At 33.6% G+C, this 19,379-nt stretch overlaps 1 protein-coding gene across 1 annotated transcript in view; it reads right to left on the bottom strand.

Annotated features, from left to right (window-relative positions):
• Nucleotides 1-1,402: 1,402 nt before the first annotated feature.
• LOC148939909 (sorting nexin-13-like) overlaps nucleotides 1,403-19,379 on the bottom strand; it is a 131,119-nt gene continuing 113,142 nt past the window's right edge. Inside the window, exons 18-19 of the mRNA XM_089106031.1 lie at nucleotides 2,562-2,796; nucleotides 1,403-1,477 (exon numbers count right to left, since the gene is read on the bottom strand). Coding sequence (XP_088962157.1) covers nucleotides 1,403-1,477; nucleotides 2,562-2,796 — 310 coding nt within the window. The remainder of the gene's footprint in view (nucleotides 1,478-2,561; nucleotides 2,797-19,379) is intronic.

Below are 19,379 nucleotides of genomic sequence, written 5' to 3'. Positions count from 1 at the left end.
CGTCGTCTCCGATCCAAGTTGGATCACTTACAGCATATGATGAATGAGGTCTCATTCATCATATGCATATGATGAATGAGATCAACATTCCTGGTTACACTCTGCTAAGGCTGGATCGCAAAAACCCGAGAAGGTCGACATTTGGTGGAGGCGGTGTTGCTATGTACCTTAAAAATAATATCCCTTTTTTTAGCACTTTCGATTTCTAGCCGTAAGGAGGTCCTTTGGGTGAAAGTAGACCTAAGGAACAAATCGTTTGTTATTGGTACAGTCTATAACCCACCAAAAATAAAAATCACCGAACATCTGGAAGATTACTTGGAATTTGTGAAGCAAAAGTTCCCTAAATCAGGTATAATAATCCAAGGCGACTTCAACATTCATCAGGGCCACTGGCTGAAAAGTCGTACGACTGATGCGGAAGGCGTAGCTCTGCTAGACCTGAGTCTTGCTTATGGCTTAGAGCAACTTATTGAATTCGACACTTATATTGGCCCTCTTGGATCATCCTGGCTTGACCTCTTCTTAACTGATCATTCGGATCCCTTTAGTGTTGAAAGCTATTATTTTGCCAGCGACCATGTGGCAATTACAGCTCGTAGAAATCTCAAAATACCGCCACCTGTAAAGCACGTGCAGATCATCAGGCAATATCACCGCACAGACTGGGATAGTCTGCGAAACTTATCGGCAAAGCCCTGGAGTAAATTTTTAAGAGAAGCCCCACATAAAGCAGCAGCACTTTACGAAAAAGCAATTACAGAGGCTATATAGCAATTCGACCCATCAAAAACAGTAATAGTCTCATCTAGAAATAAGCCTTGGTTCAATGCTGGTTGTAGAAAGGCAACTAGGGCCAGAAAGAAGGCTCACAAGAAATGGCATTCAACTGAATTGGACGTGCACCGCGCTGCTTTTATTAGCGCTTGAAATGAGTCTGTTAAGGCTGCACGTCAAGCTAGAGCCGATTACAAGCATAAGTTTGTAGACAAACTGAAAAGTGCCCTTGCAAAGCGGAGGTTTGGGGTCGTCAAAGAACCCCTACCGTCATCTAAATCAACATTAATTCCTTCGTTTCATATTGAAGGGACGATGATCCAGTTAAGCCAGGAAAAGGCAGATGTTCTTGCACAAGCCTTTTCAAAGGTCTCCCAACTTAATGAGGATAGGGTTTCCATTCTCCCCTTTCATTCACGAACAGATGCAAAAATGAACAGCGTTAACATAACTATTAGGAAGGTGCTCAGAACGCTAAGCCAGCTGGATGTCACCAAGGCTTCAGGATCTGACACAATTCCCAATCTCATCCTCAAAAGATGTGCCCCTGAACTTAATGGCCCTCTCGCCTCTCTCCATAGAAGTGCTTTGCAACAGGATCATTCCCGAAAGCCTGGATAACTGTTCATGTGGTCCCTGTTCCAAAGGCAGAGTCTGACCTTACTAATGTAGGATCATATCGTTCAATAAGTCTTCTGTCCTGCGTAGGTAAAGTTTATGAAAGCGTCATTATAAGACCCTTTACCAATACCTTGAGTCACATCTGTTGTTTGCAGACACGCAATACGGTGCGGAGAAAACGGTGTACGTTAGACTGTCTGATTGCACAGTATCAAGAGTGGGTTGAGCTCCTTTCTTAAGGGCACGATATTTGCCTTCTCTCTTTTGACATCACAAAAGCCTTTGATCGTGTATGGCAAAAGAGACTTCTTTGCAAACTGAAAGCCTATGGAATTCATGGTCGACTATTTGAGGTGCTTGCTGACTTTCTTCGTCAATGATCGTTGCAAGTTGTCCTCGATGACTTCATATCAAAAGAACACCCAGTTTATCAGGAGTACCACAAGGAGGTATTCTTGGGCCAACTCTTTTCTTGGTGTTCATAAACAACCTAAAGGACAACCTTGTGAAAAAACCTCACCACTTTGCTGATGACACGACAACAAAAGCATCAATCGCAAAAGACGAAGATCCCAGTGAACCCCACAAGGAGCTCCAGGCTGACCTGGAGAAAATTGAGGCGTGGGCAAATGCATGACTTGTAAGTTTTAATGCATCGAAAACGAAAGAGCTCCTAATTTCTATGGCGCGTAATATGAGAGCTCATCCTGATTTCTTCTTCAAAGAAGAGGCAATAACGTGAGTTGATACACTGCACCTACTTGGAGTAAATTTTTCTTCGGATCTCTCATGAACTGAGCATCTCAGCAAAATTTAAACCTCTTGCTACGAGAAGTTACGAGTTATCCTAAGATGCAAAAGTCTTCCCCCTGAGGATTCTATTCTGCCACTTTTTACTTCATGCATCAGACCTGTCATGGAATATGCGTGTCCTCTCTTCGCTGGGTGTACCAAAAAGCCACATCGCTCCACTCCAAAATATTCAAAAAAGAGCAGTGTGTGCAGCAACGTATGGCAACACGAAAGCTAAAACCCCAAAGTTGATCCAGGAACGTCTCGATGCGGTGTCCATGTCGGTTTTCTACAAGTACTGGTATAACCCTCCATCAGAGGAGCTATTGAAGCTCTTTCCTGATAGAGCAAAGCCTTTGTGATCAACTCACCGAAGTATAGCTCGTCAGGACTAACTTGAGCAGGGTACTCCCCGCCAAGAATATCTGAAAACGAGTTTCACCTTGCGATCGGTTGCCACATAGAATAGATTGCCGGCAGAGGTAATGCCGGAAAATCCTTCCCTTAATGCGTTCAAGAGAAGGTATAACAGATACTTCAGTGTTAGAAAATGAGGTAATTACCAGGACTAGCGGCAAATTATCATCTGTGATGGAGCCGTGAAAACTGTAATAAATAAAAAATGAAAAAAAGTTATACGAACTAATTGTACTATGCTAATTATTAACTATACTAACTACTTAATAATTATACTAACCAACAACTATATAAATAACAATATAACTGAATATAATTAACTAAATAACTAAATAAAATTAACTAAATATAGTAATTATACTAACTAATTATGCTAAATCACTAAATAGTTATAAAAACCGATAAAAATCGAAGATTTTAAGTTAGACTGAAGAAACGCCGTGAGATATTCAATAGATCAGAAAAATTACTTGACAGTGTCTCTACGTCAAATAAATATAATCAATCAATTTTTAATACGTTAATAAATTAATTAATTGATATATTATAGGTTTCCATTATTTAATTATTTATTCAATTACAGGTTTTCATAGTTAATCATAGTTAATTAATTAGATGTTAATCAATTAACCAATTAGCTCAAATTGTTAATATTTAACAAACTAACAACAGTAATTATTAATTAATATACCGTCTTAGGTAGCAGGTTAGGTATCCAGCATTACATCTAATATCCCCTTTAATGGCCTTTTAGATTTTTTTTTTGTCCGTCATTTAGTGCTTCATTTTAATACACTGGGAACGGTAATTATACGTAAAAACAAATAATTAATATACGCTTTTAGCGATTCGTAGTTATTAATTGCTAATTAAAAAGTTATTATCAATTAATTTTCAATTATCAATTAATTTTATGAATTAATTAATATACCGTCTTAGGTAGCAGGTTAGGTATCCAACATTACATCCAATATTCCGTTCAATGGCCTTAACATTTTTTTGTCCGTTACATAGTGTTTCATTTTAATTCACTGGGAACCGTAATTGTACGTAAATACAAATAATTAATATACGCTTTTAGCGATTCGTAGTTATTAATTACTAATTAAAAGTAATTATCAATTAATTTTAAGAGAGTATCTCCAGAAAAAAAACTGGAAAAAGAGCAAGAACAAGCTACCCTTATATTAATGTCAAGAAAATTAATTTAATTAAACTATGACACTAAATGAAAGGCAACGAAATATTTACCTAAAGCAAAATCATACATAATTTATTTCGTCCAGTAGTACTTTTTTTGTTTGTCAAATAGTGTGATTAATTTTAGTGGAGTGGCAACCTTGCTTTTATATTTCATGAATTATGCACAGCCAACTATTGATATGTTCAACGAGAGAGATATCAGAAACACTCAAGTAATAAACTACGAGTAAAAGGATTTTTTTATTTAATATTATAATAATTAATTTTATTTCCCATATTTTTGTGCCCTATTTCTCCCTATACATAGTGTCTATTTCTATTATTGAGCTTTAATTAATGGAAAGTTACAAAAGATAAATTTTCAGTGACCTCTTGAGGTCCATCAAGCCAGTGCATGTTAAAGTAGATAGGGGTGACTCTTTCTAAAGCCAGGCTGCCCTCTATGCTAACAGGCTCTGTGTATAGTCCAGTAAAGTATGTGTAAATTGAGTGCTGGGACTTATTTGAAAAAAGTTTCCGTTTTTGGAATGGGGAATATCAAATGTAGTAAGTTACTTCAAAATTTTAACAGTAGTCCAATAGTAGCATGGTTCTAGATTTTCTTTCTTTAAAATTAACTAGCATATATTAATTATATCAGATGCTACAAAAATAATTAACATCAATACTGTTATTTAATAAACTATGTTTAACAACAGGTTAGGTGTCTAATGTTAAATCAGATTTTACGTTGTGTTGTCTATTAGCACCATTTATCCCATCAAATAGTGTATTTTATTTCAATGCAGTGGCACCCCTCGTTATTTGTTTAATAAATTTAAGATTTTTTTCCAGCAGGTTCTTCAGACGTATCTAGGTGGGTGGGGAGGCTTTATATCAATAAACTTAAGTAATAAACTACGAACAATAGATAAAATACCTAGCATTACATTAAATCATTTTTTTTTTGTCTTGTAGTAACATTCTGATGGTTAAATAGCGTTTTTTATTTTACTTGGAACCCTGTTGTAAATTTAATGAATTACAACAAGCTAATTTTTGACCTTTTCAGCAAGGCTAAAATCCACAGATTAAGGAAACATAATTTTTGCTCATTTTGGAAGTAATATATAACATTAATAAAATGAAATATATTATACATATTTACTCATAATATTAATTTACCATTGTTTACTAATATTTATTATTCATTTGCTTATATTATCTAAAACACGTGGAGATATGAGAAAAATGTAGAAGAGAAATATGCCAAAATCGTTGTTTTACCAGATAGGATCGATTGTAGTGCTAAGATTTGTAAAATTTGGCCCATACTTTCCTCTTAAGTTTTTTCCAACTTGAGTATACGAACTTGGGTAAACGTTTGGTATACGAATTTTAGTATACCACGAGGGCGCTCTGTAGACACACTCAGAGTAAGAACAATGCTTCTGTTTTCGTTGGCACAATTTCTCCAGCATAGCAGTTTTAGATTGGAACATAGTTTTGGACTGAAAAATAAGATAAAACTCAATTCACCTTAGAAGAAAACTATCACTATAGTCAGATTAAAGTGAAACTGTTATAGTGAATAACTTTGTATAACAGCGTTGTGATGACACAGTTCCTTGTCATTTACAGGGTCGTTTTATATTGACTATGTTTCAGCTTAATTTCAGGATAAATAAATAGTCTTTTTTTACTTTGTTTAGCGCTACTCGGACATTTTTCATTCGGAGGAGGGATTTACATAAAAATTAATAAAAAAACACATTCAAAATTTGTTTATAACGTTTTTATGTGTTTGACAAACATTTTTTTTTTGGGGGGGGGGAGGTCAGACCTAGTAATTCCCCCCCCCTCTGGATCCGGCCTAGCATATGCAGTTGTACAATCACTGGCTGCAGAAGGGACTAAATTAAAAAAAAAGAAAAGTTGGTGAAAAATCATCAAAATATAAGCAAATGTGGTACCAAACAGCTTAAGCACATGTGGTACCAAACAGCTTAATCACATGTGGCATATATGGTACCAAACAGATTAAGTACATGTGGTACCAAACAGCTTAAGCACATGTGGCACATATGGTACCAAACAGTTTAAGCACATGTGGTACCAAACAGCTTAAGCACATGTGGTACCAAATAGCTTAAGGACATGTGGTACCAAACAGCTTAAGCACATGTGGCACATATTGTACCAAACAGCTTAAGCATATGTGACACCAAAATCTTAAGAATTTGTAGCATTAAATTAAAGGCGCTGTCGTCTTTGGAATCATTAGATTGTAACTATTTTACGATTCAACGTGGCAACCGTGGCAACAAAAATGTAATAATAAAGTTTCAAATGTTAAACCAATAAAATCATAGATAATCGTATTAATCACTTATAAATACACCTAGGATGGGTTCAGGGTGGAGGGACGTTTTTAATTTGATGTTCTTAGTACGTTAATGTTACTTTTTAAAGAAAAAAATAGTTCCATATAGTCATGAGAATTATAGATATAGAATAATATAATAATGGAACAAAAAATTAATAGTCAAATCATGGTTGCAGCGGCAGCTGCAACCTAGTTAAGAGCGAACCACGGCCCATAGTAACCGTAAGTAAAAAACACGTTCAGAGAAAAACTGTCTATTGAAAATAAAAAATCCATCTAGCGCTGATTCAGGAATAGTAACTATCGTTTCAGTTCGTATTAAAAATAAAAGTTTATCGGGAAACGAAATTTATGGTTATTCCAAAAAAGGCCTGAAACCCCATGAAAATGGTGTGAGATCAAAATGAAAAATATACTATTGGAATCACCATAGTCGAAAACCTTATTCAGGGAAATTACAGTCCCAAACCTTGAAAAACAAGAAAAATCACTTTTTGTATGGGTAGCACTGATCTATCTCCCTTTTTTCCTTTTTTTCAGTGCTAGCGGTTTACCAGAACATCATAGAGAGATGCTTAATGGCTCATTAGAAAGCTGTTTCTCACATCTACATGTTTTTTTGTAAATTCCACCTTCTGAAAGTGCCATATGGCACAAAATGACACATTATGTGTCATTACTCAAGGGGTGGGGCTAGCGGGCTATAAAAGCATCGTAGACAGATGTTTAATAGCTCACATTAAAGCTGTTTCTCATATCTACGTTTTATAAATAAATTCCATAAACTTCAACTGCCAAATGGCACTTAAAATGGTACTATTGATGCCATGTCCCAAGTGGAAAAGCTAGGGGCTAGCGGACTATCAAAGCTTCTTAGAGAGATGTTTAATGGCTTATTTGAAAGCTATTGCTCATATCTACGTGATTTAAATCAGTTTTTCTATTCGTAACTTCCAAATAGCACAAAAAATGGCACCTTTTGTGCCACTTCTTAAGTTGAAAAGCTTTGAAGTATAAAACGGTACCATTGTAATAATTATGTTCCAAAACCCTTAACTGGAGATTTACAAGGGACCCTTCCCGTATACACCCCCTCCCAGCCTCCTTAATAAGTCTCATTAGTCTCTTAGGAGAATTTACAATAAACTCTTTAACACGGTCAGAATCGAAAGGCAAAAATTATGTTTAGGAAAAAAGTGCCTAGTGGAAACAAATTGCCACCTGACACTGATTGATATATAGGGACTATTATTTTGGTAAGTAAAGGATTCTTGCGAGAAGAAATTTATGATGATTTCGAAAAAAAGCCTGAAACCCTTCGAAAATGGTGTCGGATCGAAATGAAAAGTGTACCATTGGAATCACCATGGTCGAAACCCTTGTAGAGAGCAATCCCCCTTCCTTGAACAACAAAGAAAATGACTTTTTCCTTGTTGTAGCACTGATGCGTCTCTCTTTTTTTCTTTTTTTTATTCTAGCAGGGATAGGGGGTGACCAGAACATCACAAGGGATGTGTAATCGCTCATTCGAACGGAAATTAAATTTTCTAGTGTCCTTTTGAAGTGACCAAAAATATTGGAGGGCAACTAGCCCCCCCTCTGAAAATCCCCTCCCAAAGTCATCCAATCGTAATTATGAGATAGTCATTTTGTTCAACATAGTTCAAAGGTCAAATATCTTTGGTTTTGGTGATGATACACTGTATCGGTTACCAGGCATATTTATATCACACGTATCGGCGTGAACGTATTGTTATTAAGCTTATTGGTATCGCATGTGTTTAGACAGATGTTTAATAGCTCATATAACAAATATTGTTCATATCTACGTAATTGACGTAATTTCGTCAAAATCCTGAGGTGGGGGGGGGCAAAGTTGGATCCAATTTTTCCAAATCAAGTGACAATGATAGTGAAAATGGAAAAAAGTACCATATATTACCGTAGAGGCAAAGATATACTAAAGAAAACTGACTTGTTTCTCTGGATGCTTGAATTATGAAGGCTTATCTTATTTTTTTTTCAGAAACGAAATTTCAGCCGGGGGAAAAATGAGGTCTGGGGGGCAAACTTGGGTCTGAAAGGGGTAGCTGCCTGCCCCTTATCAAATTACGCCCTTTCTACGTCCTTCCTATAATTTCCACCATCAACGATTAACTTAAAAACACACAGAAAATTTTTAGCATTAATCTATGCCCTCTTGAAAGAAAAATTACTGGTACATATGTATTACACAAACACACTCAAGAAGGGATGTTACGTTAATCATAATGAAAGATGTCATAACATGATGAAAATATAATACTTTAGTTTATATAATAATATAATTTGAGGGAAATATTTGCACATTAAGGGGAGGGGGGTAAAATAAATCTCAGAAAGGGGTTAAAACTTGATTCAACCCAACCTAAGCTTTTATCAATTCCACAATTCGTAAGTGAGATATAGCACAGAAAACCACACTTTTGGTGCCACTTCTTAAGTTGAAAATCTTGAAAGTATAAAACGGTAAAATTGTAATAATTATGATCCAAAAACCTTAGCTCGAAGTTTGCAAGAACACCTCCCACATGTTCCTCCTCAAGATCCCCTTAATAAGCTACGCAATTAAAGTCCTACAAACACTAATATATTAAATTAGACTATTAGAGGTGTGGTTCTCTTAGTATAGCGCTGGACTTCCAATTCCATTATCATGCGTTTGATTTTTTCTTGGATTTTTTTGTCAATCATGGTTTGTCCATTCTTATCATTACTTTTTAGATAATCCACTATTTTCGCAAATTTGATGTGCTCATTTTCCCAAGCATATCCTGGGAAGACTCATTTAAAAGCTATTACTCATATCTACGTCCTTTTTATCAATTTTACCCTCTATAGGTGCCATATAGCACTAAAAACGGCACTTTTGGTGCCACTTCTTAAGTGGAAGAGTTTGGAAGCATAAGACGGTACCATTGCAACAATTATGGTCCAAAGCCCTTAACTAGACGTTTATAAGAACCCCTAACATATATTCCCCCTCCAAACCCCTGTGTAAAATTCATAAATCTTCTATTCATCTTAAAAGTAAAAGATTATTGTGAAAACAAATTAACTAAACTAAAAACTTTTCAACTAAAAATCTACCAAAAATTAAGCTTGAATGGTCAACACTTTTGAAGTAAACCTTCAAACTTCTCTCTACGACGAAGCCTGAGTGCTAGTTCTTAAGGCGGTAATTGAGGGGAAGGGACGTCCTTGCCCCCTTATTTTTTGCTCCCGTCTAGGTTTTGAAAAACACATTTTTTGGTTATTTCATTGAAAAAGGCACTTTTTTCATTTGAAAAAAAACGGGTGGAAAATCGGAAAGTACACTTTATTAAGGACCCTTATTACAGAATAAAACCATTATCATTCCCTTTTAGGATCAATCCCTTTTAAGATAAATAACAAGTCATTTTAGGATTGTTGCTCTATTTTTTTTTCTCGTTTAATTTGGTATCACTTCTGCACGATGGCTCATTTCAATGCCTGGCTGTCGTTTTGGTTTTAAAATGACAAGTCTACCATGTAGACAAGTTCGAAGTAAAGCCAACTTGATAGCATTAGGATTAGGACTATAGACTAGTTTTAGAATTTGTATCATAGCTTGAAATTCACTGTTGCATAGAGACAAATAACCATACTTTTCAGAGTTCATATTATGTCTTATTTCATCTTCGTTTCAAGTATACTCAAGCACATTTCTTACATTTGAAGATTGTTTATTAATCACTATTGATATTATAGCTTAAAGCACTATTGAATATTATTCCAAAATGCTACCTGATAAATCAATCCAATAATCCAATAATCTATGACTGCGGTTATTAAAAAAGTATTTAATTTTACTCTTATGTTTTTCAGATAATTTTCATTGTATATGGAAAGTTACTAATGTCACAACTGGTGTAAGACTATGAAAAACTTTATAGATTAGTTTATTGTTGGCAGGCTTCATGCTCACTTTTCACTCTCAAATCAATATTCCTTTTTTTAATACTTGGTTTTTGTGTTTTCAGTAAAGAGCTAGTTTTCTATAATCCTAGAAACACAGGGAAACATAATTAATTGGTTTTTCTTTGTACTAGTTTGATATATATATATATATATATATATATATATATATATATATATATATATATATATATATATATATATATATATATATATATATATATATATATATATATATGTTTTTATATATATATATATATATATATATATATATATATATATATATATATATATATATATATATAGGCTGTGAAGCAATAATTTTTATCCGTTTTAAGTTTCAACTTCGTTCTTTACTTCCCTTGGAAAAACTTTGTTTTCTTAGATTAATAATAATAAAATACTAGAAAATAATAACAGAATAGTAATAACAATAAAATATTAAAAGAATAGAAACAATAATAGAATAATAATAAACAATAGAATAATTAGACAAGACCATGCAATATTGAAAATTATAGATAAAAAAAAGGAGAAATTAAAGACCATAGTAAGAAAAAACCAAGAAATTAGTTTAAGGCCAGTGGAATTCACATAAGTTAATGTGCTTTAGATATCTAACCTGTATAGTCAAAAAGATGTTATAAGCAGAAATGAAGAGGAAACACATATATTGAAATAATACAAAATTGTTGAGTTCACAAAATTGTTGTTGTTGTTGTTGTTGATAGTGCTTCCGGGCTGTTGCTCACTGCACACTTGACATAAGTAGAGTAGTACCTTATACTTTGCTTGCCTGTATATGAATTCCCATGTTATTTGCTTGCCTGTATAGGACCATGCTATTTGCTTGCTTGTATAGGAATTCCCATGTTATTTGCTTGCCTGTATAGGACCATGCTATTTGCTTGCGGGTATAGGAATTTCTATACTATTTGCCGGGACGTATACATCTTTTCAAAGAGAGTGAGTATCCTCTCACATGGCCTTATACTTTGCTTGCCTCAATAGCTATCTCCTTGCTATTAGCTTGCGGGTATAGGAATTTCTATACTATTCGATGGGACATATACATCTTTTCAAAGAGAGTGAGCATCCTCTCACATGGCCTTATACTTCGCTTGAATTAATAGCAATTTTCAGGCTATTCGCTTGCTTGTATAGCAATTTCGATTCTAAGGGCCTGGACGTATACACCTTTTCAAAGAGAGTGAGCCTCCTCTCACATGGCCTTATACTTTGCTTGCCTCAATAGCAATCTCCATGCTATTTGCTTGCAGCCTTTTCAAAGAGATTCAGAACTCCCTCACATGGTATTATACTCCTGGTCCATCTTGTGCTATTAGGGTTATTGACTTACCAAGGCCAACCAGACAGGTTTCTGGTGGGTATAGTCTGGTTTGGTGGGTATAGTCTGGTTTGGTGGGTATAGTCTGGTTTGGTGGGTCTAGTCTGGTTTTGCTTGCGTGTATAGGATTTCCCAATGTTATTTGCTTGCGTGTATTTAAATTCCCCTGTTATGTGCTGGCGTATATCAGAATTCCCATGTTATTTGAGAGCAGATCTCGGATTTTGTTATTTGCTTGCGTGTATAGGAATTCCCATGGTATTTGCTTGCGTGTATAGGAACTCCCATGTTATTTGCTTGCAGCTTTAGGACCATGTAATTTGCTTGCGTGTATAGGAAGTCCCATGTTATTTGCTTGCAGCTATAGGACCATGTTATTTACTTGCAGCTATAGAACAAGGTTATTTGCTTGCGTGTATATGAATTACCATGTAATTTGCTTTCTTGTATATGAATTAACGAGTTATTTGATTGCAGATATAGGACCATGTTATTTGCTTGCGTTTTTAGGAATTCACATGTTATTTGCTTGCGTGTATAGGAATTCCCATGTTATTTGCTTGCGTGTAGAGGAATTCCCATGTTATTTGCTTGCAGCTATAGGACCATGTTATTTGCTTGCGTGTATAGGAATTCCCATGTTCTTTGCTTGCGTGAATAAGAATTCCCATGTTATTTGCTTGCCTGTATAAGAATTCCCATGTTATTTGCTTGCCTTAAAAACAAAATTTTTGTGTTAAATAAGTAGTTCTTGTATCTTTTAAAAGAGCTTTACGGGGTTTGAGAGACTAGGTTGCCTGATTCCGAGTGGTTTTTCCTTAATTGGTGCTCATTAAAAAAGAATTATTTGTGTTAATTAAGTAGTTTTTGTTTCTCTTAAAAGAGCTTTAAGGCGTTTGAGAGACTCAGTTGCCTGATTCCGTGTGGTTTTTCTTCACTTGGTGCCCATTAAAAACGAAATTTTTGTGTTAAATAAGTAGTTTTTGTATCTTTTAAAAGAGCTTTAAGGGGTTTGAGACTCACTTGCCTGATTCCGTGTGGTTTTTCTTTACTTAGTGCCCATGAAAAACGAAAATTTTGTCTTAAATGAGTAGTTTTTGTATCTTTTAAAAGAGCTTTGCAGGGTTTGAGAGACTTGGTTGCCTGATTCTGTGTGGTTTTCCTTTATCTGGTGCCCATTAATAACGAAATTTTTGTGTTAAATAAGCAGTTCTTGTATATTTTAAAATAGCTTTAAGGGTTTTGAGAGACTCAGTTGCATGATTGTGTATGGTTTTTATTCTATTGGTGCACATTAAAATCAAAATTTTTGTGTTAAATAAGCAGTTTTTGTATCTTGTAAAAGAGCTCTAAGGGGTTTGAGAGACTTTGTTGCTTGATTACGTGTGGTTTTTCTTTACTTGGTGCTCATTAAAAACTTTTTGTTAAATATTTCTTGTGTCTTTAAGAGTTCTTAAGACTAGTTGCATTGTATTTCCATTTTTTACAAAAGAGCTTTACGGGGTTTGAGAGACTCTGTTGCCTGATTCCGTGTGGTTTTCTTTACATTGTGCCCATTAAAAACGAAATTTTGTCTTAAAAAAGGAGTTCTTGTACCATTTAAAAGAGCGTTACGGGGTTTGAGAGACTCGGTTGCCTGATTCCGTGTGGTTTTTTTTACTTAGCTCTCATTAAAAACGAAATTTTTGTTGTAAATAATTAGTTCTTGTATCTTTTAAAAGAGCTTTATGGGGTTTGAGAGACTCGGTTGCCTGATTCCGTGTGGTTTTTCTTTACTTGGTGCCCATTAAAAATAAAATTCTTGTGTTAAATAAGTAGTTCTTGTATCTTTTAAAAGAGCTTTAAGGGGTTTTAGAGACTGGGTTGCCTGATTCCGTGTGTTTTTTATTTACTTGGTGCCAATTAAAAACGAAATTTTGCGTTAAATAAATAGTTCTTATATCTTTTAAAAGAGATTTACGGGGTTTGAGAGACTAGGTTGCCTGATTCCGTGTTGTTTTTATTTACTTTATGCCCATTAAAAACGGAAATTTTGTGTTAAATAAGTATTTCTTGTATATTTTAAAGGAGCTTTACGGGGTTTGAGAGACTTGGTTGCATTGTATTTTCCATAATATTCTTACAAAAAACGAGCTTTATGGGGTTTGAGAGAATCGGTTGCCTGATTCCGGGTTATTTTTCTTTTCTTTGTGCCCATTAAAAACAAAATGTTTTGTTAAAAACATAGTTCTTGTATATTTTAAAATAAGTTTCCGGGTTTGAGAGACTCAGTTGCCTGATTCCAAGTGGTTTTTCTTTACTTACTAACCATTAATAACGAAAATTTTGTGTTAAATAAGTAGTTCTTGTATCTTTTAAAACAGCTTTACGGGGTTTAAGAGACTCGGTTGCATTATATTTTCCATAATTTTCTTACAAGAAACTAGAGTTTACGGCCAAAAACCCTTATTAGCTCAGATTTTATAGAAATGGTTTTATTTTTCGATCTGAAAATAGACTAAAGTTTCAGATTTGAACCAGAGACTTGTATTTTCCATAATTTTCTTACATCTTTGGAAATCATTAACGATAACAAACATGTTTTCGACCAGATGGGTTTTGAAAGCACATTCAGCATGGCGTGCGCTTTTTTTTTATCATGAACCATTTTGAGACCAATTTCATCAACTTGGAGAAAGTTCAAATAGAATCGTTACGGATATTGATATTAGTGCGTAAACTACAAACTGACAAAAATACCCAGAACTTTTTTGTTATAGCCTTGACTTTGAAGACATTTCTTCATCTTAATTGGCTTTAGAAATATCATGGAAAATAAAACTAACCAAAGAATCTTTGCTGTGTCGTACTCTGAGCAAAAGAAAGGATTGTAACACCTGATCGGCTCGTTTGTATGTAATTTCAAGCCAGTGAAAAGAACGAAACGTCTTTGAGTCACATTTTTTTAGGGTAAATTCGATGGTAAATTCGATGTTTCTCTATGATTCAATCCCAACGTCCCCCTGCTCTGAGTGTTGAAAATGATTTCACGACATTATTTTAGTTTTTTTTTCTTGCCCCAAACTATTTTTTTTATCACGAATCCTTTTGATATCAATTTGATGAGCTTGCAGAAATTTCAAATAGAATCGTTACTGATATTGGTACTACGGCGTAAACTACTAACTGATAAATATACCCAGCACTTCCTTTCTGATAACCTAGACTTTGAGCAAGTTTCTTCTTTTGTGATTGTTTGTGGTCAAAACCCTCTAGTTTAATATTTGCTTTGGGCGTTTAAGAGATAGGTTCCTAAGTTTCTCATAGGTGTGTGTTGTCTAAAATCTATTATGAGAAGTGAGTAGTTTGCTATTTCTGGCTTTTCAGAGCTAGGTTTCTTAGTGTCTTCATAGGTGTGTGTTGTCTGAAACCTACAATTTTGGATGGGTAGTTTGCTATTTCTGGCTTTTATGCGCTAGGTTTCATAGCCTTTTGTATGTGTGTTTTATCTGAAACCTATAGTTTGGGATGCTATTTGGGCTTTTCAGAGCTAGGTTTCTTAGTCTCTCATAGGTGTGTTTTATCTGAAACCTTCAATTTGGGGTGTGTAATTTGCTATTTTTGACTTTTCCGAACTACGTTTCATAGACTATTTTAGGTTTGTAGTGTCTAAAAAATATAGTTTATGATGTTATTTGGGCATTTCAGAGCTAGGTTTCTTAGTTTCTCATTGGTGTTTGTTGTTTTAAACCTTCAATTTAAGGTGGGTAGTTTGCTTTTTCTGGCTTTTCAGAGCTAGGTTTCTTAGTGTCTCATAGGTGTGTGTTGTCTGAAACCTACAATTTGAGGTGGGTAGTTTGCTTATTCTGGCTGTTATGAGCTAAGTAATAAACTTTTTCTGTAAAATCTGAGCTAATAAGGGTTTTTGGTCATAAACTCTACTATTGTTCAAATATGAGACTTTAGTATATTTTTGAATCGAAAAATATAACTTTTTAGATAGAATCTGAAATAAAAAGGATTTTTGACCGTAAACTCCAGTTTTTTTGTAAGAAAGCGATAGAAAATAATGGGCGTCGTTTCATAGATGAAAAGTTAGTCCACTTATGGGTAGAAATATAAACTCTTTCTATACAATCTGATACAATAAGGGTTTTCTGCAGTAAACTCTAGTTCCTTGTAAGAAAATTATGGATAATACAATTCTCTGGTGGAAATCTGAAACTTTAGTCTATTTTTGGATCTAAAAATAAACTATTTCTGTAAAATCTGAGCTAATAAGGGTTTTTGACAGGTAAACTCTAGTTTTTTTTTGGTAAGAAAATTAGGGAAAATACAATTCGTTGGCTCATAGGTGAAAATTAAGTCAAGTTATTGATCGAAAAATAAACTATTTATTTAAAATCTAAGCTAATCAGGTTTTTTGCCCATAAAATATAGTTTTTTGTGAGAAAATTATGGAAACACAATTCTCTGGTTCAAATCTGAAACTCTAGTCTATTTTTGAATGAAAAATAAAACTTTCTATAAAATCTGAGCTAATAAGGGTTTTTTGACCGTAAACTCTAGTTTCTTGTAAGAAAATTATAGAAAATACAAATCTCTGGTTCAAATCTGAAACTTAAGTCTGTTTTTGGATCGAAAAATAAAACTATTTCCGTAAAATCTGAGCTAAAAAGGGTATTTGACCGTAAACTCAGGTTTTGTAAGAAAATTATGGAAATTACAATTATCTTATTAAAATCTGGAATTCCAGTATGTTTTTGTATCGAAAAATAAAGCCAGCTATAAAAAATTTGATTTTAAAGGGTATTTGGCAGTAAACTCTAATTTTCTGTATGAAAATTATGAAAATAAAATTCATTGTGTCATAGGTGAAAATTAAGCCCATTTATGGACCGAAAAATAAAGTATTTCTGTAAAATCTGAACTAACAAAAGTTTTTGGCCGTAAACTCGTTTTTTTATAAGAAAATTATGGAAAATATCATTCCCTGGTTCATTTAGGGAGCAAACTATAGCAAAGTGGTCAGTACATAGACAATCAATTTTATGCTAGCGACTTCAATCGATAAAGAATGTTAATAAAGAATTTGTTCAAATTTTTTTTCATAATTTCCTGAATTAAATTTCTGTATTGTGTATCCAAGAGGTGAAGTCAAGAAAGAGTTTGTTACTTACTTACCTACTTAATTACTTACTTATCTACTTACTTACAATTTTTTCATTATGACATAATAACATATCCAACAACAGATGTTGATAAAGAATTTATTGATTCTGATAGCTAGATTTTGTCAATGATATCCTATGTGTCGGATAATAAATGCATGAAATTTCCTTTTATTAAATCTACGATGTTTTAATAGACAATCTACACGTTTGATATGCTAGCTTACCCTAAAAATAATGAACACATAACAAGGTAATGCATAAAATATTTTTAATGAGATAATGCTATGTAGAATATTAATACAAAAATATATTATGATACATTATTAATATCAATGATTAACTTTGGAATTTTTGAATTTGTTCCATCAAATAGTTCACCATGTTCTCTCTTGATATTGTAGCTATTGTCTTCTCTTAGTTCGTAATCAGTAGAATAATCACTATTCCATTTAGAGTCATACACAATTTTTACTGGTGTCTCATCAACAGGTTCAATATGCTTTTCGTCTTTGGTATTATTTGGTTCATTGACTATTTGATCAATGTCAGTAACGTTTGCTGGTGCTTTGTTTTTCATCCATTCATCTTTATATTCCATAGTGACATTTTCTGACAATGCTCTTTTTATTTTTCTGGCAATTTCACTGTCAATTATGACATTATTTTTACACAGGTAACAGTTTCGGCACGTAGACAAGATATGGCTTACGATATTAGTAGAAGAGTAGGCCTTTCTTTTATTGACTTTCCGTTGAATGCTAATACCCGAAAGCAGACGATTGGATGTATCAGTAGGTAATGTTTTAACTGCAACAGTAACAAGGAGTTGTCCTCTATCATCAATAATTATTCTTATGTTGGCATTCTCTTTGAGTGCAATCATCTCTGGAGATCTCAATCTCGCATATCCACCAACATAAGAGTTGAATTTTTTAGCTATTCCAAAGAAATTGAATTCCTTACTGTCATGATAATGCATGCATACATTTCCAATAGTGCTACCACTTGTACTTGTTTCATAGTTTAAATACTTCTCCTTGTCGAAATTCATTGCTACAATAACCTTGTTATGTGAACACACTTTATTAAAGTGCTCCATCTTCACTTTTTTTTAAAGATATGACTTGTGTGTTTATCGTTCCGCTGCGTTAAAAATAATGATTTAATATATGCAATAGACTAAGTAGTGTCAATAACCGGACATAAAATACCAATGGGAAAACCACATCATATCTCTGACCAATCATAGAGTAGAATTGTTAGAGCCGTAGGCATATTTTGTCATTTTAAGATACGTACAAAAAAAACAAAAAATAAATAAAGTTGAATAATTTCGAAGTTTAAAAAAATAGTCTGTTTTTATGAAAAAAATATTGAATTAGAACCATCAGTCCTCATCATTATGAGAATCCGAAACTGAACTTAAGTTTCTTATTTGAACTAGAGAAATGTATTTTCCATAACTTTCTTACAAGAAACTAGAGTTTACGGTCAAAAACCCTTATTAGCTCAGATTTTACAGAAATAGTTTTATTGTTCGATCCAAAAATGGACTTAAGTTTCACATATGAACCAGGGAATTATGTTTTCCATAATTTTCTTATAAAACAAACTAGAGTTTACGGCCAAAAACCCTTGTTAGCTCAGATTTTACAGAAATACTTTATTTTTCGATTCATAACGGGACTTAATTTTCACTTATGAGCCAATGCATTGTATTTTCTATAATTTTCTTACAAAAACTAGAGTTTACGGTCAAAGACCCTTATTAGCTCAGATTTTACAGAAATAGTTTATTTTTCGATCCAAAAATAGACTAGAGTTTCAGATTTGAACCAGAGAATTGTATTTTCCATAATTTTCTCACAAAAAACTAGAGTTTACGGGCAAAAACCCTTATTAGCTCAGACTTTACAGAAATAGTTTATTTTTCGATCCATAACTTGACTTAATTTTCACCTATGAGCCAATCAATTGTATTTTCCATAATTTTCTTACAAGAACTAGAGTTTACGGTCAAAGGCTCTTATTAGCTCTGATTTTACGGAAATTGTTTATTTTTCGATCCAAAAATAGACAAGAGTTTCAGATTTCAACCATAGAACTGTGTTTTCACTAATTTTCTCACAAAAAACTAGAGTTTACGGGCGAAAACCCTTATTAGCTCAGATTTTACCGAAATAGTTTATTTTTGGATCCCTAACTGGACTTAATTTTCACCAATGAGTCAACGAATTGTATTTTCCATAATTTGCTTACAAAAAAACTAGAATTTACGGTCAAAAATCCTTTTTTAGTTCAGATTTTATAGAAAAAGTTTTATTTTTCGATCCAAAAATATGCTAAGGTTTCATATTTGAACCATAGTATTGTATTTTCCTTAATTTTCTTACAAAAAACTAGATTTTACGACCAAAAACCCTTATTAGCTCAGATTTTACAGAAATAGTTTATTACCTAGCTCATAAAAGCCAGATTTTTAAAAGATTCAAGTACTAAGTTTTTAACACAACCTATTATTTTTTAGTGATCTTAAAGTATATAAAGATCAGCACAAACACAGCAACACGAGTCTCACGAACCATGAAAAGTTCATTAAAAATTTACAAGAGCTAAGGTTGTAACAAAAACTTTTATTTTTTATTGGGCATCAAGTAAAGAAAGATCACACGGAATCAGGCAACTGAGTCTCTCAAACCCCTTAAAGCTCTTTTAAAAGATACAA

This window comes from Artemia sp. Qi Xiang Cuo, chromosome 20 (assembly GCF_049724085.1).
Source record: "Artemia sp. Qi Xiang Cuo chromosome 20, ASM4972408v1, whole genome shotgun sequence".
NCBI lineage: Eukaryota > Metazoa > Arthropoda > Branchiopoda > Anostraca > Artemiidae > Artemia > Artemia sp. Qi Xiang Cuo.
This window is presented reverse-complemented; position numbering and strand designations above follow the sequence as displayed.